Source organism: Grus americana, chromosome 18 (assembly GCF_028858705.1).
Source record: "Grus americana isolate bGruAme1 chromosome 18, bGruAme1.mat, whole genome shotgun sequence".
Taxonomy (NCBI): Eukaryota; Metazoa; Chordata; class Aves; order Gruiformes; family Gruidae; genus Grus; species Grus americana.
This window is the reverse complement of record NC_072869.1, coordinates 11,873,934-11,899,574: the sequence shown is the minus strand read 5'-3', so window position 1 is coordinate 11,899,574 and position 25,641 is coordinate 11,873,934. Positions and strand designations below refer to the sequence as shown.

General features: G+C 50.9%; 2 protein-coding genes across 9 annotated transcripts in view; both read right to left on the bottom strand.

The window, feature by feature from the left end:
* MFSD6L (major facilitator superfamily domain containing 6 like) overlaps positions 1-13,849 on the bottom strand; it is a 28,865-nt gene extending 15,016 nt beyond the window's left edge. Inside the window, exons 1-2 of one of the 3 annotated variants that reach the window (XM_054846970.1) lie at positions 12,104-13,847; positions 6,769-7,141 (exon numbers count right to left, since the gene is read on the bottom strand). In XM_054846970.1, the coding sequence (XP_054702945.1) occupies position 7,141; positions 12,104-13,647 (1,545 nt within the window). In that variant the 5' untranslated portion in view covers positions 13,648-13,847 and the 3' untranslated portion in view covers positions 6,769-7,140. Of the gene's footprint in view, positions 1-6,768; positions 7,142-9,100; positions 9,914-12,103 lie in introns of those variants that run through there. The other 2 variants (XM_054846969.1, XM_054846971.1) reach the window with 2 other exon arrangements.
* Positions 13,850-17,560: 3,711 nt separating this feature from the next.
* PIK3R6 (phosphoinositide-3-kinase regulatory subunit 6) overlaps positions 17,561-25,641 on the bottom strand; it is a 40,675-nt gene continuing 32,594 nt past the window's right edge. For all 6 annotated transcript variants that reach the window (XM_054846786.1, XM_054846784.1, XM_054846782.1 and 3 more), the window contains 6 exons: positions 24,008-24,098; positions 23,245-23,315; positions 22,945-23,035; positions 22,400-22,470; positions 21,201-21,313; positions 17,561-20,448 (listed from right to left, as the gene is read on the bottom strand). In XM_054846786.1, the coding sequence (XP_054702761.1) occupies positions 20,292-20,448; positions 21,201-21,313; positions 22,400-22,470; positions 22,945-23,035; positions 23,245-23,315; positions 24,008-24,098 (594 nt within the window). In that variant the 3' untranslated portion in view covers positions 17,561-20,291. The remainder of the gene's footprint in view (positions 20,449-21,200; positions 21,314-22,399; positions 22,471-22,944; positions 23,036-23,244; positions 23,316-24,007; positions 24,099-25,641) is intronic.

Genomic DNA, 25,641 nt, shown 5'->3' with positions numbered 1-25,641 from the left:
GCCTGCTCAGGACAGACTGACGAATACATGGCCGAGGCATGGGGTTGGATGCACTGCTCTCCATCAGCTCTTGCTCAATGCCTCTGCTGCAAATGTGCACGGAAACCCTCCCTTAGCCTTGTTTCTATGGGCCTGAAGGGGGTTGCTAGGGGACCAGACTGTGGTTGCTACAGGACTAGGATGTGGTTGCTAGGGGACCGCACTGTGGTTGCTAGGGGACCAGGATGCTGAGGTCCCTCGTCCCAAGCATCCTGCTGCTCTGCCACCCCAGAGCTCATCTTGCCTGGGATATTTTGCTGCACCCGCACCCAGTGCTGCTGAGAGCTGGGGCTGCGCGCCGGGGACAGGCAGGATCTCCCTACAGGTAACAACACACATGAAGGTGCAGACAGTACAGCCAGCGTATGCTTGTAGGCAGCCACTCCCTGGGGTTCGGCTGTACTTCAGCGTAGCTTTAGACCTGTCAGGAATAAGCTGCATTGCTCTAAGTGTTGCTTCTGTGACCAGGCTAAAATGACTAGGATTATTATTTTACAGATGCTCCAGTAAATAAAGGCAGGAGATTCCTGCAGCTTTCATTAGCCAAGGACAAATCTAATCACTCCTGGGAGCACAGGGGTGGGTCTGGGGGAGGGGGCCTGTCACTCCTGGCCTGGGTGGGTGAATAACCCAGAATATCACTGGTGGCAGAAGTATTTGGCTGAGGTTATCAGCCAGCTGTTTCCCAGCAGGTGAACGCAAGGGCTTGAAACAGGTGTCAGCATGGCTTCTTCTCCCTTCTCATCCCAGAACCTCATTAGCAGAAGCCATCCCAGATGGGAGAGGGGAATCCTCAGCTGTGTACATGAAGGGAGGAGGTAGCAGTGCTGGGTTGCTTTGTCTTGTCTGCGGCACGTGGCTGGGAATGGGTTTCAGCCCATAGGCAGCTGCCCACAAGACTGAGAAAGCTCCTGGCTCGACTGTGGGTGGGTTCCCATCAGAGACAGGGAATACAGCATGACTGGGACCAGCCTGCTCAGAAGGAGCTGCCCTCCGTGGTCACCTTTCTGTAGGACACTTCCCAGCAGCCTCCCACTGCAGGTCAGGAGCCTCCTGTGAATTGGGGACAGCAGACAGGTCTACACCATGCAGCAGAGCAAAGACTCTAGCTGGAAGCTCCTCAGCCCTTGGCTGTGCCTTCAGGTCTGGTCAGGGTCATGGCACTCTGCATCCCTCAAGCAAGATGTGTCCTCAGGTATGCCAGGGAACTGCTCACTAAAGCAGTAAGTCCTGGACAAGAAGCTCTAAGAGGGCAGTCGTGCCTGGAGCTCATTAATTCAGGGCAGAAGCAGAGGAAGGGCAGTTCCAGGTGAGTGCTCCTGAAAAATGAAGCCCACAAACCCTGGGAGAGAGCACCTGGACAGGGGGACACAGAGCTACACCTCTGCACCAAAACCATCCACTAAACCTCACAAGAAAACAGTAAATCCATACAGGTGACTTATATGCACCTGCTAGGATGGTAAGATGAACTTGCTAGAGACCTCTTCCATCTGTCAGCATCTGCCCAGGACCACAGGTCATCATGCCATGACCTGAACATCTGAGTGAGGGCCAGGCTGACAGGATGGACAAGGAGAAGCTGGGAGAAGCAGGTTGCAGGGTTGTTCAGACACTGGAACAGGGATCCGAGAGGTTGCAGGATCTCCATCTTTGGTCCAAGATACCTCCTGAACAAGGCTGTGAGCAACCTGATTCAACTACTAAGCCTGCTTTGAGCAGGGGGTTGGACTTACTATCTCCAGAGGTCCCCCTCCTGATCCAAATTCTTTTGTGATTCCATGTAATGAGATCAGTCTGGACGACCGATTGGGATGTGCATGGATCTTCCCTGCTAGCTCAGAAGATGCTTCCTCCAGGCAGACATGGGTTGATGTTGAGTTCCCAAACCTCAGCAGCTACAGACATGGGCCAGATCACAGCTTTCCTGAGATGGTGGTGAAACCAAAGGGCACCGTGCACCCATGAACCTGTGCGATGGCAGCACCACCATAAAGCAGTCACAAATGGCAAGTGCAGACACTCAAAGCTCATGAGGGATTGAAACCCAGCACGTCCTGCAAGCAGACAGCTGGGCAAAAGACTTCCCTGGAGATAGTTTTGCCACAGCTGCAAATGGGTTTCTTACACCCTCCCTAAGTGCCTGGCACCAGCGAGGGCCTAAGGCAGGGATGTAAACATTATTAAAGCTGCGACCAAGCTCACAGTCCTGAGTCTCCCTTCAGGGATGGAGAGGGATGACGCCCATGTGAAGCCATGCTGCCCAGGGTCCCTTTGCTCCCTCAGATGCACGCACAACAGTAGAGACAGACACAGAAATCAACCCCATGCTGCCCAAGCAGAAGGACCCCTGACTGGCACCATTTCAACCCAGCAAACCAAGGAAGGAGAGAAAGCTTTGATATAAGCTTGGAAATGCTCTAATCATCACACACGGCCCAGGGGAAGCAAGTATCGTTAATAAGGAGTATAATAGCCAGAGCCTTCCACTCCATATGGCTTTGGTGAAAACATTTAGACAGCCAGCAGCAAGCCTGAGATGAGTCACAGCAGCAACCAGCGCAGGGTTGAGTTTCAAGCGATTTACTTCATGATTAAAGTTGGGCGATTGATTGACAGCCCCCTGGGGAGGGGTTCAGAGCTCTTTACTCGGGCTCCATCCCAAGAGGCCTTTAACTCAGCCATGGAAAGCAGCTCGGGCAGGGGGCATTCAGCCCATCAAAATCAGCCCTTGTTCCACAAGCTTGATAATGAGAGCAATGGTAACCTGCTGCCTGGCTCTGGGGCAGCCTTGTCAGAGGCGATGCAGTCCCCATCACCCACACTGCCTGGCAGGAGGGACTCGAGCCTCCAGGACTGCCAATGCATGGCCGAGCACGCTGGTCCCAGAGGACAGGATCCTCCTTAGATGGGAGAGATCACGGCTACCAGCAGCCTGCAAACCACAGCACCGTTTCCCTGGCAGTGCCCCCTCCAGTAAACCAGGGAGAAAGGTGCAGCCTCGGCCCATTGCAGCCAGGGCGGATCCCTCTGGCTGTGTTTGTGCAGCCCCTGGCACCACCAGCACCACTGGGGCCATGTTAGACAGCCATAAAAAAGACCAGATTTCATGGGTGAGGTACCCTGGGATGACTTACAGGGGGTATCACCAGGGGTGTAGCCTCTCTGCAACACCCCACTGCTGCGTGCACGCTTCCCTGGGTCACCTCCCGAGCAAAAGCAGGGCAAGAGGCTGTGTGTGCTCAGCGCTGCGCAGGGCTGGCCTGAGATTTCCTGGCATGGCAGCGAACACCAGAGCAGTATTCAAAACACAGACACCAACCCTTGCCACATTCTCGCCCATCCTGAGGGTCAGCTGGGAATTTACAGAACTGCATTGAACCAGAAAACATCGCAGCCACCACAGCCTGGCTTGCAGGCACCTGAGGGGGGATGCCTGGGCCATACCCAGCACCCTGAGCCCAGGAAGTGTTTGACCCTTCCCTGGGCCACCCTGTTGTCACCTGGCTGCTGGGAGCAGAGGATCCAGTGCTCAGACCCCGCCAAGGGCAGGATCTCCACCTAAACACTCTTCCCAGAGGGGGTAGGGGCGAGGGTACATATTGCTGTGCTGGAAGGCACAAAGGAGAAAGACTAAAACTTTGGGCAGCTCACCAGGGAGCTTAGCAGGTTCATGGGCAGCACCCCAACACAGTAGTACTCAGCAGGATGCTGGAGTTTGCTCCATCCATCCTTCCCTGCCTTTCTGGCTGCCTATCCCTATCCCAACAGGTGCAGGGGGCTAAAGGGGAGCAGAAAGGGATGGGGAAGGGGAGAGGTCAGAGGGATGTCATGGCAGAGGGGCTGCAGGAGCCTCCCCTCCCCAGGATGTTGCCTACAGCCCAACATTGGGCCCCTTCCTCCCATCCCAAGGTGTCAGGACTCTGCTCAGGACAATCGCCCTGGACGGTGTCCCCCCTGCTCTGCTCGCCCTGTTTCGTACTGGAGGAACTGGTCAGCGAGGGGAAAGGGCAGAGAAGGACAGGGTGGGCACCCCAGTCTCCCACTCACAGCCCTGCCCGTAGCCAGGCATGACAGCACAGCGGCTCCGTGTATCTCTGGGCAGCATCAGCCGGATGGCGGGCTGCATCCCTCCTTCCACCGGTTCGTTCCCTCCAGCCATCCCTCCTTCCCTCCATCCTTCCTCCCCTCCAGCCATCCCTCCTCGCATCCAGTCCCCTCCGTCCTTCCTTTCCTCCATCCACCCCTTCCCTCCTTCCATTCACCCCTCCCCTCCATCCACCCCTTCCCCTCCGTCCGTCTCCCCCCGCCCCCCCCCCCGCCATCCCTCTGCCCCACTCCCGATGGCCGCGGCGCGGGGGCTCCGGCGGTGCCGGTACCGGTACGGGGAGCACCGCGGGGCTCCGTTCGGTGGATGAAGCCGCCGGTTCCCCGCCAGCTCTCGGGGCTCGGGTGCCCGGGGACTCCCGCAGCCACCGGGCTCGGGAGCGGAGGAGGGGGGAAAGTTTGGATCCGGCAGTGCCCCTGCCCGTCCCGGTCCCGCCGCGCTCACCTGGTCCCGCGCCGGCGGGCGGCCACCGGGTGGACTCCAGCGATCCGTACCGGGGGGGGGTCCGGCTCCCCTCCATGCCGCAGCCCTGCCCGCGCCTCTCCGCGCCTCTCCGCCGGGGCGGGCGGGGGCTCCCGCCGCTCCGCGCCCTCTGCCGGCCGCCGCCCCCCGCGCCAGCGCCCCGCTCCCCCCGGGCCCCCGGGGTCCCCCCCTTGCAGCGTCACCCGGGTTATTTCCCCGGGGCTCGGGCACCGGCGTTTAACTCGGACCGGCTGCTTCGCATCCCCGCACCCCCCCAAAGCCTCCCGAAAACCGCAGCAATAAAAGCATAAAAACCAAAAGTAGCCCCGCCTGGCACACCAGATGAGCGATGGAAAACGCTTCCTGGCGGGTATGTCCCACGTTGCTCCTGTCACTAAAGACGAGCAGGCTTTGCAGAGCCTATGCGGGACATGGGGTGTGCTGTGGGGTGAGGCACGGCTTTAACCAGACCCCCCTAAAGACAAGGGCAGCTGTGCTTTCCAGCAGAAGTAACTTTTCCCTATGGAAAAACACAACAGCAAGTGTTTAAAAATTAATGTTCAAAGGTACGCGTTGGTCTGAAATTCAAAGGTTGGTTGGTAGCTCCTTGGCAGCACCCACAGCAACCAGGGTCTCGGTGATGAGCGCTGCCCCTCTCCTCCCTCCGGCCAGGCCCTCCTGTGGGACACAGCAATGACCAGTTCCACCATCCTGAAGGTTTGTCCCAGCAAACTGGTACAGGGAAGGCAAGGATGAGGTGTGGAGTGTAAACTCTCCCGCTCGCAGGGTTTTACACTTCTCCCTTGCTGATACCAGAAGCACTTACTCCACTGAGGACTGACAACCTGCTGTCCTGCATGGAGGCACACACCTCAGCACCACCTTCCCCAAAACACACGGAGGGCACACGCGTCCTCTGCTAGGACACGTTTCTCTGCTAGGACGTGTCCACAGGTGGCACCGATGTCCCCACGCTGGCTTTGTGCAACAGCACAGGTCCAAGGCGAGGATGAGGCTGGGCTCAGGACCCACCACCTTGGCAAGGGGGCTCAGAGACACCCTCCAGCACATTTTGGGAAGTGCCACCTGAAGTCACTGGGCTGGAGAGCAGCAGGAGCGGTGGCAGCAGAGAGGTGAGGGCCAAGCCTGGGGGAGCAGCTGCTGGGTTCTGCCCTCTCACCCTGCCACCCTGCTGTCCTCCCACCTGGCTGGCAAGGACACTGCTGGAAGTCGAGAGTCCATGCAGTGAGAAAAGCTATTGGTGAGCGAAACAGAGGCATGGCAACTGGAGGGCTGGTCCAGAGGATCACCCCTGCAGAGAAAAACCGGACTGTGGTATCTACTATGAGTACCTTGCAGCAGCATCCTCTCTAGCTGCTCCCCTCCCCACTGAAACAGGCTGCCGAGCTAACCCATATGAAATGTCCTTACAGGAACTGGCATAAATCTGAGCAAAATCTTGGAATTCCCATCTCCATAAACCAGAGAGCTGCTGACTTTTGATCCAATCCAGTGTTTTAAACCAGAACATGTGCAAAGGAGACAGTGCTTCATTCATTGAGGATAACTGCAGCATATAAACAAAATGACGAGACAAAAATTAAGAGTCTATGCATAAAAAACCGAAAAGACGGACGTGGGAGCTGCTGCTCTGGGCTGGAAATGCAGCAGTGGTGTCTGAGAGGCTGTGAACTGTGAGCAGCCGCAGCAGCACCTCACTCCAGCAATCCTCTGAGGACGCAGAAGCACCACTCGCACAGGAGCAACACAAAGCCACAAGGCCACACAATCCTGCTGTAACCCACCCCAGGCTGAAATGGTGTCTCTTGAAAAATACAAAGTTTCACTAATCGAATAATTGTTCAGGAATGCCCTGAATGTTTTAAGGCAGCTGCACTGTACTTTTAACTCCCAGGCTCTCAGTTACACTGGCAAAGCCCAGGTGAGGGACTGAGCCACTTCAGGATTTTGTAGGTTTGGTGTTTTAGTGTGAAAGGTAAGAATAGCCACCAATTGGCTGTTCCTCAGCTCATTAAATGATGAGCATCCGCCATCACTATAATTATGAACTCAGGTCTGAAGTGATTCACCATGTGTTGATTGCTCCACAATGCAGAGAAAATGAATGTGTAAATATTTTAATCAGTTCTTCAGTCGAATACTCTATAGGATTACTTTTGACAAGAGTAGCCAGGTCTGCATTGGGCTGCAACTTGAATTCACCACATTCTATATGCTCGCTTTATTCTTAATAAAAACATGGGATTAAATCAAACAGTCCAGAGTCATACACGGAGTTATGATCCAATTAATGCACAGTTTGGTCTGCCGCATTGAATGCGATCATTATGTGCAAATCCATTTTGCAGAGGTGAATGCAAATCAAGTGCAGCACACACTACGGTCAGTGTGCCCCGTGCGAACTGCCTCCCAGGCGGACTCTGGGGTTCTTCCTTCACACAGGTACGTTCTTCGTCCTCGAATCCACAGCTGAGGAGTTTTAATGGGTCTTGAGGCAACTTTCACATCGGTCTGCATGAGAGGAGAGTCACTAGCAGCAACACTTTCAGAGCACTAGCTCAATATTTCTTAAAAGCGCTAACCTTTCCTGGTATACAGCCACTTCTGTAGAAATCAAGCACCTACACAACAGAAAGTACACATACATTATAAAGTTATAAACAGAACAGCATCCAGTACCAAGCAACAGTAATACAATCTCCCAGGCACTTGAAAGGTGCTGACAAATACAGAGAGAATGAAAACTCAGCTTGGAGCACATGAGGATGGACACGGCCATTTGAAGCTTTGACCTTTCAATGTGATTAGAGGTAGAAATGTTCTCAAAGTTTGAAAAATGAAGCCATGTCACCAACAACTTCCCTGTACTGGTGAGGTCATGATAAGATAACTGCGCTTTCTGTTCCTTGATTTCTTCCAGCAAGATTTCTAAATATTAAAGGTGAGGCAAAGGTTCATTTTAAAGTTGCCTCATACTCACCTCTACATTTGGGTTCACAGTTTTATGGTCTCAACATGCCCAATTTAAAGTAAAAACCTACCCTTAGCCAGAAAGAAAAAGTAATTTAAATTACAGCAAAACCAGGCCCCAGGGAAAAACCATGCAGAAAAAAAAAATAATATCTGTTCCCTGAGAAATGTCCAGTCTAAATTAGCAGAGATCCCTTCACATTGGCTCCCTCTTGATAAATACAGCAATACAGATGCCAAGCTGAGACTGTCAAGATATTTAAAGGTAAGACTCTTTTTTTTTTCCCCTGCACTAGTATTACTTAGCGCTCATGCCAGTAATGGTCAGGAGCTGCCTAATACTTCTAAGAAGTCTATATGGCACCCATATTATAAAGGCACAGAATTTCAGTATCATGCTGTAATCGTAATTCACCTAAGAGTTCCAATCAGACTGGTAATGTCTTGTCTGTGCTTTAGAGATGAACAAAATGAGAACACACCAAACACAGCACGGATCACACCTTAGAGGCATTACGCCCCATCATGGAAGAAAAGACAATTCAAGAGCTCTTGTTTTTAAGATTCAGAACATGCAGAGTAACTCCACAGCTCTCTAAAACATCCCTCTCCCCTCCTCGTGAAACTACAGCTAAATGGACTTACCTTAAACAGACCGTGTCTACGATTTTGGGAAATGCCTCGTTACAAAAAGACAAAAACCTCTCTGTGAATTCACCTGGGCAGATTTCGCTACAGTCCACAAAGAAGCATGCTGCGGGTGGTTGCTGAATTACAGAAATCTTTGGAGAACACTGGAAAGGATCTTACTATGCTGATCAGATCCACAAGAAAAATGAACACTTAAGAGATCAGTGCCCACAGAGTTTTACCTGATTTTGTATGCTGAAAGCGCCACACTATTTAAGTCAATGGCAGATGCGAGGTGCACACAGAGAGGAGCTGAATGAAACATTTGCAATATCCCATCATAAAATAACTGCCAGAAAGACAGAATCTGCAATTTTAGTTCCCTTATAACTTGGGAACACATTTTTTAAAAGCAAGATAAGGTGTCTGATGCAATGAGTTACGCAGACTCCAGTTCAGCTGCATCAGCTGTATACCGAAACTACCTGCAGGGCCTGTAAGTTGTTTCACGATAAGCAGAGAGGCCTTCATCATTTTTTGGCAAATGATGTCTCATCTAATAAAACTGATTTACTTAGATCCTTTGAAACCTCTCACAAAGTACGCATACATTGAGCTATGTGAAATTTAAAATCTAAGAGCTACAAAGACCGTCATTGTGCGGAACTCGCTTCTCAACGCTAACTATGCTTTGCTTGCTGAGCTCAATTAAATCAAATTGTATTCAGAGAAGAAGGACACAGCTCAATTTAGACCCCAGGCTGACACCACGGGCAAAAAAAGAAGTATTTCTACATATAAGCCTCTGAAATTTGCTTAAAGTTCACTGTGAGGTAGGCAAACAGTAAAATCTTATGTGATTTTATAATCACTTTTAACCTTACAATTGCTTTTTAAGAATAAAAACTTAAAGAAACAGAATTTTCAACATCAATTTTTTTGCAAATAGTTGCAAAGTGATGCAAAAATAACCGCTGATGTGGTTGGAAGTACATCACAAGAATCTGTTTTCCCCAAAGGCAGTTTGGTTCTTCTTAGTTACATTTTACTCCCAATGGCATGAAATGCCTTAGCACCTTCTTTCTTCTGCAAGAACAACAAAGCCATGCTCAGAGAGAAGAAGTCTCACACAGAACAATTTAAGTCCACCTCCTCCTTTACCCTTTTGGCTTGCAGGGTCTGCGACCATCAGAGAAGAAGAAACTGAGTCACTGATGTTGTGCACCTCACACACAGAGACTGCAGAAACCCAGGCAGAAAATGATTTAATCAAATTGGTGCCATTTTTCCAGCGAATGAGCCTCTGCTACGTCCACTTCCATAGCGGTTTGCAATTCAGAATGTATTTCAAACGGTACAAATATGATTATTCCCTGAATAAGCACCAAATGTGTTTATTGGATTAATAACTTTTTTAAAAAATGTTATCATGCAAGATTATTACACTGAAGTTAAGCTTTGGGCCATATCTTAAATCCTCCCTGTTCACAGCAGCGAGGGCTGAGCACATCTAAACATCCATGGCCAAAATGACCACGGAGGTAAGAGGCAGGAGAGTCACACCGCAGCTCTGCCGGGCGGCCATTATCACCCCTCCGCCACGGTCACAGGACAGATTGCACAAGTGCTTTTCATTTCAAGGTTTCTCTTTGCAAAACTGGAATTACAGCAGCCGATTCTGTGCTGAAGCAGATAAAAAGAGCACGTATAACCCATTTAATTGGCTTCAAATGAGGGCAGTCACTTCCAGCTAAAGCAGCAACCAAATTTTAAACCATTCCAGCTATTTCTGCAGCATTCATCTCACAAAAGTACACATGGCTCTATGATGTGCTGCTTGCAGTTATGTTATGCAAGACTGAAATCAGATATTCTATTAACAAGTAATTAGAGTTCCTGAGGTATTAAATGATAATAAGGCTGGGATATATCCTTGACACTAAAATTGTTTTCAACTTGAGTTTGAATTCCTGGGAGAAGGTAACATCTTAATAAAAAGTTCCAGCTATTCTTGGCACGAGGACAATTCTATCTATAGAGTCACTCCAGTAGAGTATTCTGTATGGCACAGTGATTTGTGTGAGGAAAACAGAGAGCTAATTGCCCTGAAAGCATTTGATGTACAGATAATCTGGAATCGATGCACACAGAAAAAGAGATTATCTTCAACGGCATTGCTTCTCCTCGTCTCCAACCACTTTCTACTGAGTCCAGAACACAGTGGGGTGACAGATGGTAATGCCACTTATATATTACATATTAAATATGCATTTAAATAAATATTCTGCTTTTTGCAGCTGTCTTATGGCTTGTAAAACATTAGGAAGGTGTTATTAAAATCTATCCCTCTGCAAAGGCATGATGTAGTCACTTGACCAAGAAAGTACCTAATAAAACTAATAAGCTTTTGATGGTAGCTGAAAGGACTGTAAGGCTCAAAGTTTCTCCGTCAGCCCCGTTTAAGGTGCGACACAGATCTTTTAATGAGATCAGACCACCAATTTTTCATCTGTAAGCAAATCTGACCTACTGAAGAGGTGTTGAAATCTGCGTGCTTTTGAGGTTAAGGCAAGGCAGACAAGGCAGCTTGAGGATCCTTCTGGACTTAGCAGGCCCAGCTTAGGACAAGATTTAGTTCTGAATAGGAAAGGTGAGAAGGCGGCTGTCCTCAGGGAGGATCACCAGCTTCAACCAGATCAACTCAGACAGTGCCAAGTTCCTTCTGAATGGATATTGCCCTGAGTTGATTCCCAGCCCGTAGAAGTTACTTAAATCAGGAGGGCAGCCTGCTTCCTGGTCGCCCTGCGTCCCTGGGTGCCACCTTAGGTAAATAAACACACGGAAGTCCACAGGCTGCTCTGCTGAATAGGGACAGGCACTGACTGTGAGCAGACTGGGTAGGTTTTTCCCAATAGATACCGATGCAGAAGCATACTTAAATCCCAAAACATGAGAAGACAGACAGTCTGTAGCAAAACCTGATTTTACAAATCAAAGCGGAGCAAATAAACCATTTTTTTATTCACATCCCTTATTCACAGACATAGCACCCTGAAAAAGTTTAGTGTGCTGTTAGCATTACAATATTTTTCATTCAACTGTGTCAAAGTACAGGTCACAGCTTTTGCTCAGTTTCCACAGCATCAGCTCTGAGGAGCAAGAATACAATTTAAGTTTGCTTTTTGACTAAAAACTTAGCTACATTTATTTCAGCAAATGTATACCTGAAATACCTTGTTAGGATTTTGGAAGCAAAATCATTAAGTTAAAAAGGAAAAATTACTATGCTATAAATTAAGAAAATAAAAATATTTATAATTTTTTAAAATATAAATCTGGCCTGTCAGATATATACTGTATATATTTTGCACTTTAGAACTAATAGTCATTTCTGGGCATCATCATCATACCACATTACCACTCCGCTCCCTACATTCAAGTACAGATTAATTGATCCCATGCTGTTGTGACCAACTCCTATTAAAGCTTTCATCCTTCATAGCTTTTACCAGCCAGTCCCTCTCATTCTCCTCATCAGAGTCACTCATATCACTGGAATCTGCAGCCAGGAGACGAGAATAATTAATTTTTTTCTGCCGTGGCAATTTAGATTGGACAATTAAGAACAAGAAGAGCCACAGCACAAGGCACACGCAGCACGCCCTGTACAGAACTGCCAGACCAAAGTATTTCACGACAAATCCTCCTGCAAAACTGCCCAAGCTTGCTCCTCCACCGTAGCAGAGGTCCTGGAGAAGAGCTTGCAGGGACCTCTCCATGCCTGGAGTGGCTATGTCATCCACCGTCATGTTAACCACCCACCACAAAGCACCGCTACTGAAGGCAGATAAAATCTGGATAAGGAGAACTGACCACGCAGTCCACAAGAAGGAGTAGCACAGAAGCTGTACTGCCAGGAGGCTCAGACTGATTGCAACAATTTTGCTGCTCGAGAAAGTCCTCAGCAACTTCCCTTTGAAGAAATAAAGCAAAATTTCAGCAAGTAGCCCAACAGCCACAGAGAGCCCCATGTACAGCTCACTGCTGCCTCGGTCCTGCATCTGCCAGAAGAGAAAGTTGTGCACCGCAGACCCAGCTGCACCAGTGAGGAAGACGGTGATGGCATACAGGATGGCTCGACCGTCGCTCCACAGAAGGGCCAGGGCTTTGGCAGTTTTGTTAACGTGGTCAGTTTTCTTGGGAACGTGGACAGGAAAAAAGACGCTGACAAGCAACGAGAGTGTTATCAGGAGAGCATAGCCATAGAAATGGACAGCGAGGCGGGTGATTGTACTGCTGAGGAAGCAGTTCAGCTGATCCACAAATACAGCAATGCTGCAGGCACCTATAGATGCACCCAGGTAACTCCAAATCCACAGCTTGCTGTACCTGTCGGTCGCATCAACGAAGTCGAGATATTCATAGAGACTCTCATCCACTGCCCATTCGAGAGAAGTGGCCAACAACTCCCAAAGCACAACAGCACCCAGTACCATAAGAAAAATCTGATGCTCTCTGTCCTGAAAGATGTTTCGCACTGCCTCGAAGCTGACATCTTGAGTGTCTTTCCGGTGGTCTGAAAGGTTTCCAGACACATAAGTACCTCCAATAGTAGGAAGAGTTGTTTTAAACAAAGAGAGCTCATTACTTTCAGTACCATAAAGGCTTTCTGCAGCATTATCAGCAAGATCTATTGCAGCAGAACCCAGACTGCTCATTTCCTTCTTGAGTCCACGTAGGGGAGGTCTGTGGGAAGCCGGCACTTCTGGTTCTCTTGTCTCCCAGTTAACTGCTTTCACAGAAGTTGTCCAGCCAGAGGGACCATCCAAGTAGCCATTTGTCTTTGTATCATCATCACCAACCCCTCTGTCTTTTTGCTCAAGTGTATCCATCAGGCCAAATAATCCCTGGAAGGCTGAACTGGTTAGTGTTGGCTTTCTGCTTGCTATCAAAGCATCAGCAGCTGTTTTCATCGTTTCTTTTGACACAGCTTTTGCGTTCATAATAGCACTCGTGCTTAAAACACTGTGGCTACTCATGCCCGGGCTGGGCACCGTGGTGGCGGCCCCTCGGTCACCCGGCTGCTGGCTGGCATTGCAGTACTTGTACCCCACGTCCCCATGGGCGGGTGGGATGAGGGTGAGCAGCAGGCTGGCCCCCGCCGAGCCCAGCAAGGAGCCGGCAACCAGAAGGCGCCGCTTCCTGCGGCCCTGGGGGCAGCGGGAGCAGAGGGGAGCCCAGAAGGCTGCCGCCAGGTGCTTGGCTCCGGCCACGACGCCCACCAGCGAGGCCGGCAGCCCCAGGTGCCGGAGGTACAGCGTCAGGAACGGGGCCGCGCAGGCCCTGCCCGCGCCCTGCAGGAGACGGAAGAGGCCGGAGAGGGCCAGGGCCCGGCCGACGTCCCACTGCTCGTTCATGGCGCCGCCGCATGCTCCTCCCGCGGGCACCGGCGAGGTGGCCACGCACCTCCAGGACCTCCCCCCACCCCTCCGGGCCGCGGTGACCGTACCTGCACGGCGCGGGCCGCCGCCGCCGCCCGCCCAGCCCGGCCCGCCCTGGCCCGCACCTGCCGCCGCCCGCGGGGCCTCGCCCCGGGCCCGCCCCGTTGCCAGGAGACGGCGGGCGGTGGGGAGGACAGCGCCGCCTTCCGGCCGGGAGGGGAACGGCCGCGGCCCGCCCTGGTCCCCTCAGCCCCGGTCCCCTCAGCGCGGCCACCGCAGCCCCGGTCCCCTCAGCCCCGGTCCCCTCAGCCCTGGCCTCCCCGGCAGAGAAGGGGGGTCCTGCGGGCCGTGGCGGGGTCGAGGAGCCCCACTCGGTGCACGACGCCGGGAGGGTGTTGGGGGAGCATCGGGCGGGGAGCCAGGCTTTGCTACATGGCCAGTGGCCTGTGAGACCTGACTGTGACACTCAGCCTGAATATATGAGCTCATATTTAATACTTCCTCTTCAGATTAACATTTGTTTTCGATCCTTAGAGTTATTTATTTTTATCCTTATCCTGGAAGGAATGAGATTTGCAGACCATGGGGTAGGAGGTGGATGCCCGTGCGATGTCCGTGCTCCGAGGTCTTTCCCCCATGCCTTCCCCCGCCAGGCAGGTCGTGCCGGAGTGTCCCAGCCGCTGCGAGAAGGAGCAGAGCGGCTCTGCTGCCTCTCTCACACAAAATAAAAGATGTGGGGGATTTTTTTCCTTGAAGTGGTGGCAGTAATGTTCCAACTTGGTTCAGGTCCCAAAAGGAGAGAGTTTGCTGCAGTGTTTCCCCATATGTGGGGGAAGAAAAAAAAAAGCTAAACACTGCAATTCAGAGTCGGGATGTATTTTGAAAACCAAACCCTTCCATGCTGGTCACAAAGCAGAGACGAAACGTTTTCCCTTTTTTGTGTAAAATCTCCCCAGCTGCAGACAACATGTCCCACGCGAGGCAGCCCCCGGCATTGGGTGCAGAACAACCTCCCGCTCAGCCCCGCACCACGGGACACGCTGACCCGGCCTGGGCAACCGAGCGAGTCACTGCAGCGGAATGAGGCATCGGTCTGGCACTGGGTGCTGTTCGAGGGGCTTTGCCCAGGTGTCGGGGCTCCCTCCATCCCTCCCCATCGCCATCAGGGCTGGCCTGGATCCCCAGCCCATCTGCAGCATCCCTCCCTTGCCTGCTGACAGGTAACCGGCTCGTCTTCTGAGCAGCCATCTCCGCTCCCTTGTTATCACAGGCGACTGTAATCTAACCCCATAACTCCCTTGTAGAAGTCAGCCAGTCTGGCTCCCAGGGCTGTTAAGGCTTATTTCTATGAGAAAACAAATTTACATCCTAATCCCACAGCAAGCACTGATCCCTTTTTGCATCATTCCTGGCTTTCAGTTTATCCCAAGTGTTCCCAAATGAATTTTACACCCTGACAGTTTAAGCAGCTGCCCCAGAGTTGCAGCTACGTCCCCTGGCCCCCACAGCTCTCTGCTCACCGCTCCTCTTGGTGCTAACACCTTAGCTCTGCTCGTCTCTTTTCAAGCCCTGTGGAGCTCGAGAAGGGCTGGCGGCTGAGCACTTAGACCGTGTGCGACCATAAGGGAACAGTTATTCAGGTGATGGTGGTCTCCAGCAGTACCTGCAGATGTGGCAATGCCTCTGCTGCGGCAATGGGCAAGATGCAAGGAAACACATAAAAACAGGCTCATGAATCACTGAATTCAGAAGTTCAGTGCAGTCAGATCTCCTAAATCATCATTTCTGATAGGGAATATCCTTCCTTCAGCACAAACTCTTCATTTTTGTTCCCAAGCGTTGAATGATGTGTTTATAGTCCTGCTTTACTACAGTGCTTTGTAGCCAGCTGTTCTGCAAGCCATGTCGCGTGTTCATGCAAATAGTGTCCACAGGAGCCGTTTCAGCAGCTGTGGCAACACCGAAATCCCATGGAGTTGTTTTCAGCCCCAGGGGTCACCCAGAGAACACACCCCAACAGCGTAGTGCAGCACAGAAACCAGCAGAGCCTCAACTTTAATGAGCCAGAAGCAAGACATGGGGAAATTGCATTTTCTTGCTTTGAAACACCTTTATGAGAGGCTTTTCCCCCCGTTCTGCGTTTATCCCAGCAGTGTTTGAAGGCTGCTCTCATCCGGCTTTACGGTTTGTCCTCTGAGTGCTGCAGGACAAAGGCAGGCAGGACCGCCTGGACGCTGGGTGCCCATGGAGGGCTCAGCGAGTTCAGCAAAGAAAAGGGAAGAGCTGCCTGAGCGCAGAGCTACCAAAACCAGCCCAGTGGGATGTGAAATATGGATGGGTCTGTGAACACTGCTGGTAGAGCTGATTTATTCCTGGCACCTTGCAGTAGTGCTGCTGGGGAGGTCGTACGACGGAGACACATTGATCCATGTTAACGGTGGCCAGGCAACATTGTCCTCCCCCTCTATCAGTCCATAGGTTCTCACATGGAGCTGGTAGGAGACGAATTTTCTTTCTATATGTAAGAATAATCTATACCAGGATTTCTTATTGCTGAGTTCATGCTGCCTCTGAAGGTTTTGATTTCAGTACAGAATTTCCTCCCTGGAAAAGAGGTGATTCGTATTCTTTTTTCACAAAGTGTTTAATAATTTACAGCCAGTGGGTGTTTTCAGGTTGTCCTAGGCTGTATTTCGGGAGAGGCAATGGAAGGAGGACGTTGTTCAGAATGCAGAGCTCACAGAGAGCTGGCTGGGGATTGCCTTAACTACCTGCAAGTGCCAAAGCGCTGCTGGCCACCCGGGCTGGTCCGGGTTTGTGCAGGAGGAGGAGGCGGCAGTGACTCAGGCTGGGAGCCAGACCTGGCATGACACAGCTGGAACCATGGGGTGACACAGCAAGCCACCACACAGGTACGCACACAGACTCTGGCCAAGCGAGCTCAGCGTCAACCACTGTCCGCTGTTTGCATCTCTGCTCAGCATCACGCTGGGCACACAGAGAGAGCTTAAGGCATTTTGGTTTAACAAAAACAAGTGTCATTTCATGGCATAAATAAATATGTTCGGGAGGGACTTTGAAAGGCTGGGAGTCTCTGCAGTGAGCTGCAGGGAGGTGGGGAATCCTGCAGGTAGAACCCCTCACGCCGCTGTGCCAGGAGGGTTTATGCCTGCAAGCCCTACCTCCAGGCTCTGTTATTTAGGAATTCACCCTGCACTCAGGTTTCTGTGCTCTCCCAGTCTCCAGGTGATCTTGTCCACCCACATGCCCTTGAGGTCCCCCTGCCACGTTCTCCAGGCATTTCACCCAGACCCTGTGCAGAAGATAAAACTGCTCTGGAGACGGCAGTTCCTGGGTACAGGGTAGGCCTGAACGCTGCCCCTGTACTAGGGTTGCTCTGTGATTTATCTGCATTAGCTGGCAGTGATTTCCAGGGGTAAATAAAAACAACCCGTGAAATTCTCTCTCTCACAGCTGTGCTAATTCATTAACACGAGTTCATTAACTGTTTCACCCCTTTCCCAGCCCAAGCGTACGTGTGCTGGGCCGAGGGCTGGCCCCGCTAAGGGAATGGGGTGCTCTGAAGGGGAACAGGCTGTTGGGACAGAGTGTACCAGCACAGAGGGGAATCGAGGGGCAGCCAGCATGGGGGTTATAGACTGCTGCTTCCAAATTTCTGCAGTTCAGCCATCTCTGCCCATCCCTTCACAAAAGAACTCTTTGGCCATGAAGTCTCTCTCTGTGAAACATAGCATGTAGCCCCGAGGTGGGGAGGAGAAGACATCAGCCATAGAGGGCCAAATGACACTGATATCTTTCTATTCCTACCAGCTTATTCCCCACCCACCCCAGCCACATGCAACCATAAAAGAACCAACCAAACTGACAGTTTCTGCTAGGTTTTTTTCTTTTTTTTCTTTTTAAATGGGTATTAAAAGGATTGCACCTTCTGATACAGATCATCTCTGACACCTATACAAATAACTTATGATCCATCTACATCATTTACAACTGTACAGAGTAAAGTCTGGACACTGCAGAACACGCTCCAACCCAGCGCATGGTCTCTTGGCTTTGTAAGTACAGGAAGCCCCCAGTGAAGCCCCAAGGAGGCAGAGGTGTGAAGAGCCACTGGTCACCCCTTAAACCCCATGTTACCTATGCAGCAGCTCACGGAGGAAAACAGCTGGTGCAAGCAGGCGTTTCCTGACTTGTTTCTGAGCCTCCTGTCCAACTTCAGCTTCCTTCAGGGCCAAAATGTATCCTGCCTAATTCTGGCGTTGGGGGACATCAACAATTTTTGACTTGTGAGGTGAAAAACAGTACTGAAGAACCGAACGCTGTTGCTGAGATCTTGCAGCCTTGTGACTCCCGTGGGGGGATGTTGAGGCTCGGGGACTGTGCTTGGCTCGGCTGGGAGTGAGGGGCCATGTCTGCCAGCATTTCAAGATAACTTCTTTAGGAAATGGTCATGTTGCTGTTGCCCAACATGATCTTTCAACTGTTGGTGCTGATTTAGGATTAAATACTTCTTTGAGAACTGGAGGCTTTTTACTCTGCTAAATAACCCAGCACCTGCTGGCAGCTCTAGAGCTGCTGTGCCCCAGTAGTGTATTTCAGCGGTTGTTTTGGTTTGCACGGTGCATTCAAAGTGAGAGTGAATAAACCTTTAGCTTGGGAACAGGAAGCCTCCTATGCCAGGTGACAATGTGGGACAAGAGCAGGAATACAGCAGCCCTGCGCTTGTTGGCAGAAGGACCAGGGTTAAACCCCTATAGCCTTGTGCACGTGGCAAGAAACGCAAAGATTTCCCTGGGGCCTAACCAGCTAAGATTACCCACAAGCTCAGAGCAGTTCTGTGGAAGAGAAACTCCTCTCCAGTACCCCAAACTGGGATACCTGGAGGTGGGCTCCTTGTTCTAGGTGTGGGTGGTTAAACAGAAATGACTTTCCAGAGGTGCCACTCCACAGGGCCGGGCAGACCTGGCATGGATGGGACAGAGGGGTGGATTTGTCCCCAGCCATCGGGGCTAACAGGGGTTTGCTAGTGCCACTGCAGCTGGGTCAGCATCACCCTGTAGCACAGAGCTGGCTCCAGGGACTCCACATCAGTGATAGACATGACTGGGAGTGGCTGCTATGCACATATACAAAGCTAAAGGACACTTTCTTAGGGCTACTGATCCAAGCAAGCACCTCTGAGTGAAGGCAACCCAGGTAACGTGTTACCTGGGAGCGGAGAAAATAAAACATTGATAGTGTCATAGAAGGAATGCCCCTAAATCCGCTCCAATGTGAAGTCAAGAAAGACTCCCCGGAGACACCCCAGAAACCACAGATCACATTCAGAAAGTCAATAAATACACATGGTGTTTCTTCCATTATTTCAGCCAGCCACAAACTGGAATGGAGACAGGGACTTCCTGCACCATCATCCCTAGCACCGGGTTAGTCTGAGCCTCAGTGGAAGCAGGAGTTGTGCTGTCACTGCTCAGCCTGGCCCATCTGCAAAGAGGGTTTCTACACCATGGTAGCAGCAGGGGAAAGGAACGGAGAAGTCTTGCAGGCATCCTGCCCATCCATCATTCCCAGGAGCACTACTCCACTTCTACATCTCTTACCCACACAGCAGACATGGACCAAACCAGGGTTGCAAGGCAGACTGGGATGCAGAGGCATTTCTGGCTGACCTCATGGAGAAGGTCCACTGCTGCTGGGGTTGTAGGTGGTCGTTCCCAAGATGTACAACTGGAGGAACACAACCGGCGCTCATGAGGCTCCAGACCAGATGCAGAGAGGTCGCGTAGCAAAGTCACAGCGAAATCCCAGGTGGACTCAAAGGTACAGCTGAGATGTCAAAGAGCTGTTGTGCAGCCTCCATCAAAGAAGAAACCTTCTCTGAGCAGATCTATACCACTTACAGCTGAGCACATCCCACAGCACTGCCCAGGCAGCGTGAGCTGTTCTTGCCCTGATCACCACTGGCAAATATTGAACTGGATTTCCCATGTCCCTGTTCCACACATCCTTACTTTGTGTGGCCACTTTGAAACAACAGCAGGTTTTCCACCAACTTCCACAGAAGCTGCATTAATCACACATGCTCTCCCAGTTGTGGTCAGGCTTACAATGAGGTTTCCTAAATCAGCCAGGGGAATAATTGCTGGTTTGCCCAAATACATCACCCTGTGCCAGAATGAAGAGTTTGCTGTGCAGAACGCCGCACAATAGGCCCTGATCCCCTGCTGGGCTGTGAGACATCACCGTAATAAATATCACTGATAGCAACTGCTCTGAGATCCACGAACACAGCAAGCACCATCACCTCAGCTGTATTTTCCTCAGTCTTCCTGAAATGAAGAAGCTCAAAGGTTTCCCTGACTTGTGCAAAAGGTTAAAACTCAGTTTTTCAGCAACGCTCTGCCCCTTGGCAGGTGAGTGTTAGCTGTGGTTGTTGCTGTCATTCAGCTCCCTGAGCCCTATCCACCTCTGCTGTTGCAGCTTTTTACACCATTACCGTTGTAAAATCACTGCTGGTGGCTTTTAGTGTGTTTACTTTTTCCATCTCCTCTGTGATGACCCAACGTTACATCTCTCACACCAGCTTTTTCTCATTTTCTTCATTGGATGATGCCTGCAAATGTGTTGATAGGCAACAGCAGAGACTTGGGCATGTATTTCACAAGCCCCACATCTTCTGTTTCGTGCAGGTTGAATTTCATTATCCTTGTCTTTTGCAAGCAGTAGCTGGGCTCTAGGCAAGGGGACACTTCCACGCTGCAAGAACACAAGAACATATTTACAGCATGTGCATATCTGCCCCTGAGGGCCAGAGTCTGATCTCGGACTGAACATCAGGTCTCTCCACTGACTGCTGAGGGAGGGCTGTCATATTGAGATGTGCAGCTGCTTTTATGCTTTTTCGACTGGTTTTGGCTGGAAAGATGAGCTGATGTGCATTAGTGTTTGACCACAAAACCATTCTCCTCAGCCTGGCTCAGGTCAGTTCTCAGAAATTCACATCTTATGTATGTTCCACATGGCCCATGGACCTTTAACCACCTGTCTATTTGCTTCCAACACATCATACATCACTGCAACTGCCATAGGCACATCAATCCCTGCTATTTTCACAGGGATGAATTCTATGCCCCTACCTTCATATGCTTGAGATACCCTGGTGAGGAATGCAGTCAGTGGAGAGAGCATCAGCTCCATGATATAATTAAGGAGATCTAAGATCTCCGGTTGTCCCTGGAGGTACCTGTCCTTCTGCTGTCTTAATGACAGCACCTTACTTAAAATGGAAGAACCATTTTGTTTCTCACACCATCCCCGAAAACACAAAGGTAGGAGAGTACCACTCTGCCCTGCTTTCCCTGGAGAAGCAATGTATTTGCCTGTGGGTCTTTTGTTGTGTATGAGGATTGGGACTAAGACTCCCTGGGAAACAGCTTGGGAGCCCTTCCAGGGAGGGATGCAAGGTCACCAGCAAGATGCACAGAGCCTGGCACGCCTGGCATTCTCACCTGATCACGTTCCTGTAGGCTCTTCTGCTGTCCTTGTCCAGACACACCGTGAAGGGCCTCTGCTCTGTGCTCCTGATTTTGATATTGCGTGTTTTCAACCTGTTTGCCACAGCCTGGATTGAGAGAGGAGGAAGAGCCCAGTGAGTGTCTCACTGCCCTTCCCTTGGCTGCATGGTGACGGGTGGTATGTGAATACTGGGTATGAAAGGGACAAATGAAGACATTTCTCTTTTTTTAACCTCAGATGTGACACAAGGTGATTTCTTTACAGGAAGATTTTCTCTTGTCCTTTTTCTGTAATCACAACCTGGTCAAATTTTGCAAGGGCAGACTTTCCAAACTGGCAATGCTTGCACAGGTTGCAAGGTTTGAGATGTCTGATGTGGGGCATGGTCTGTTCACCAGGGCCGTGGTGTATCTTGGTGGGCAGCATGGGCTGCAGTACCTTGGTTTTTCCAAAAGCCAGGTGAAAATAAGCAAAAGTATGCTGGCTAGCTAAAAATACCGTCTGAGAGCCTGGATGCTCCAGGGCCCAAATGACCAAGGCACAATAATACTTAACACCACTCAAACTATAGTGACACATTCCCATGGGGCAGCGTGTCCTCTGGGGTCTACTTGAACTCTTATGTAAAACAAAAAGGACAGGAGCCCAAGTTTTCGGTCCCATCTCTTGCATATCCATCTGTCTGCGTTGGTAATTAGATTCATTGAGGTTCCTGCTTCTTATTTATGCTTTGTTAAAATATTTCTCCAATGGCCTCTATTCTCATGAGCTCTGTTGGGATTAACACGTGGGGTCTGGGGAGGGCAATGCAGCTGGAGATGTGGAGCTAATGGAGTTGATGACAAAACTACAGATCCTCTCCTGTACCCAAATGGAGCCACAATGACTAGGGCTAAGCCTTATTTCTCCACTTCATCCCGGAGGTCACAGAATCACCCCAGCAGCAGCTCAGTCCTTCAGGGTCTCCTGAGACAAGATTTAATGTGGCATTGAGCAGCAGGGATGGCATTTGGGGGTTTGGCTCAAAAATCTAGACTTTTCCATGGAAAGTAATTGCAAATCACCCTCTGAGCAGGGTGGCCCCAAAGCCTTCTCTTCCCCCCACAGAGTGTTTCCCCTTTCAGCATTGTCGTAAGGGATTTCCATGCACTGGCCAACCCCTCCAAGGCCACGAGCATCCACATCTACTTACTGAGAATGATCGTCCCGACAAGTTGTTGATCCGAACGATTTCAGTGATGTTCACATTCAGACACATCAGATCTGCAACAGAAGCAGCATGTTAGGCTTGGACCATGGCACATCTCAGCTCAGCTTTCAGTGGGGTTGGTGCCAGATCCCACACTCGGGTGCACTGCCACGGGTCCATGGGATACTCAGGACAGCAGAAAAGGAGGACTCTAGCAAGCTCCATGGGCTAAGGGTTTGCGTGGGATCATGCTCAGGACAGAAACCTCAGAGGTTATGCTAAGGGCAAGGTGAAGGAGGAAGGCTGCAGCAAGAGGAAGATGCTGCCAAGCCTAGATTATGGTTATGCTGAACCTCATATTACAGGGAGGCCCAGACTGTGAGAAAACACACAACCACAAACTGTGGTAACATGAATATATGCACGTCACTGATTCAACCCCCACAGGACAGGCACACAGCACTAACAACTATGGTCAGATTTACTCTACTGAGCACCAGAAAACTCAGCAAACTCTCTTTGCAAGGCCTCAAGCAGGAGGAACCCACCTTCAGCCTCGTCAGCTGGGATGGCTTTCATCACCAGACCTGTGGAGCGCAGGGACATTGCCAGCTCCTTCGCCCGGTCGCTCACCACAACCTGCAGGAAAGGCTCTGTTATTCACCGTGGCAGGGAGGTTAGACATGGAGAGGTTTGGGGACATTTTTTCACAAAATCACCACAAATTCTCTGTCCTCTCCTGAAGTGGAGGAAAGAAGGAGGGCCAGAGCAGTCCTTTTGGCAGATCTGTGCCATGCTGGGGGTCCCCGTGGACAGAGACATATTGGGCTGCCCACAGCCCCACTTACCTTTCTGTATGTTACTGTGAGATCTATGCCAGGGCCATCCAGCGTCATTTTCTTCTTGGTCATGCTTAACTCTGCAAGGAGGGAATCGGGTAGGGTTGAGGTTTCACTCATCCCACCTGTCTGTGGTCAGCAGAGAGGGGTCCTCTCATGGGATGAGCCACCGCCTCCATCACAGAGCAGTGGTGAGCTGGCACACTGCCCCTCTCTCCTTGCCTACGGGAGTTGAGGCTTTGTGCACTTCAGCGATCCGATGAGATGGACTCACTCGAGGGTCTGTGCCCAACAGCAATGGCAGGCATCCATTGGACTGCACATGGGCATGCACTGATGGAAGGGCTGTAACTGTCCAGCCTTCAAGCACCCCTGTCCTATCACTGGCAACTCAAGGAAGCAGAATTTCTAACAAGGAAAATATCTGGCAAAGGAGATGGCTGTAAAGCCTAGCTTGTTTCCTCAACAAAAACATGGTGCTGGTCCAATTTCAGAGGGTCGTGGAGCCAACCAAAGCCAAACTACTAAACCTGGTTGAGAACAGGAGGCAGTGACCACAAGGTCTCTCATTTAGCCTAGTGTCATGCACCTGAGAGGGAGATGGAGATGTTCAAGGAGGCCTCCTGCTTGTCAGTGAACAAGGGATTGCCCCACGGCATGGCCTTGACAGCTGCAAGCTGAGGGACAGGGCGAGAGGGAGTTGTGGCCAGCAGGACCCCCACCCAGGATGGCAGCCCCTGCTGCAGGGCTCAACTTGGGGGGCTGCACGCACCTCTGTGGGAGATGCTCTCCTGCACCTGGGTGCACAGCTCCGTGAGGAACACGTCCTCAGCTGGCTCCTGCGCCGGGTCATTGAAGAAAATCTGAAAGAGAGGAAAATCTCTAAGAACAGTTCCTCCTCAGTCACCCTGTGAAGTCACACGGGGCTTGTGACATCAAATGCTGGTTCTCCGAGTACAAAGATGTGACATCATCAAAGGGAATGTATGACCTTATCACATCAGCCAGGGGGCCTGTGGGATGGAGAGAACTGCTTTTGCTCTGCTTTCTGAAGCCCAGGAGCATGGCAGGCCTGGCCAAGAGGCCGGAGGACCTGGCCAGTGGAGCCATGGGCAGTGTCCCCTGCCACTGGGTGTCACTGCGCACCCACAGATGACTGTGTTCCCAGCCATCCACCCAGAGGCAACCAGGGTCAAGGGGAGTAGCTTCCCAGGCCTGGCTGCAGATGCTGACTTAGCCTCAAGGCATGTAATTTCTATCTGATACACCTAAATCAACTGGTCACTTCAGACCTATTATTTTTTTTTCTTGTCATGGGCTTGTTTTGAGCAAAATGTGAAGATAAGGTCCTGGAGAACCTCTCTTAGCCACTCCTAGTCCTATGTCCAACTCCTGTTGGAGCTGACCCTCACTTCCAAGAAAACTCTCTGCAGCCAAAGAGGAACAGCGTGGTCTTAACCAAAAAGGCAAAACAGGCTCAGTGTTTCCAGATGAAGCAGCATCGTGCCCTGTTCGACAGCAGGGTGGGTTAGGTGTCTCTATCTGAAAACCACATCTGGAGTCAGTTCCTCTTCCCCTGCTTGAGTCACCCACTCTCTCACTTGCTTTTGATTTTTGTTTTGGAGGAGAAATGAGTGGAATAAAAATTCACCAAAAACCAAAAATCCCGAGCTAACACAAGCTGAGGACCAGGTGTTCCAAGTGTTTACAAGCTACATGTTATTAGCTCAAGTCCTGGTGATGCAGTTACCAAAGCTCTTCCAGCCCTCCGCAAGCCATATGCCAGTTTGCTCATGTAATGGTTGCTCCTTTGCTGCAATAGGTTACCACATTGGCTACGAGTAGATTAAAAGGAGATATGTGCATCAGTGCCACCCTAAGCTTTGAAGGGGGAAAACTGCCAGAGGAGCAGATGGGGGGTAGATGTTACATGACCGAATACAGTAGTTGTTTGCTGTCATATCAAATGCCAGGTCTCACTCTGATACCATTTCAGAGAAAAGCTGGCAGGAAATAAATAAGGTGGTGTTTCAGGAAACCCTGCAAAGCCCCTGCAAAGTACAGGAAGGTTTTGGCAAAGCCACTCAGAAAACTCCTGTTTGCTCACAGCATCTAAAGCCAAAGGAGGTGCTGGAGCTCCTGATCAAACCCCAGTTCAGTGAAATCTGGAGCAGGAAATGGGTGTCCTTCTGGGTAATTCCAAGGTTCACTTTGCTGGCCTGTGAGACCCTGAAATAACCCTCCTGGGATCATTGACTCTGGCTGAGTTGTGCTACAGAGAGTCAGTAGACCTGGGAGCCTGGCAAGGAGGGGACAGGCTGGGGAGCACGGACATCCAGGCTCAGGTCTGCCAAAAGCCCCCAGAGCCCATTGGCTTTGCACAGCTCTGCCAGCAGCAGGGCTCTG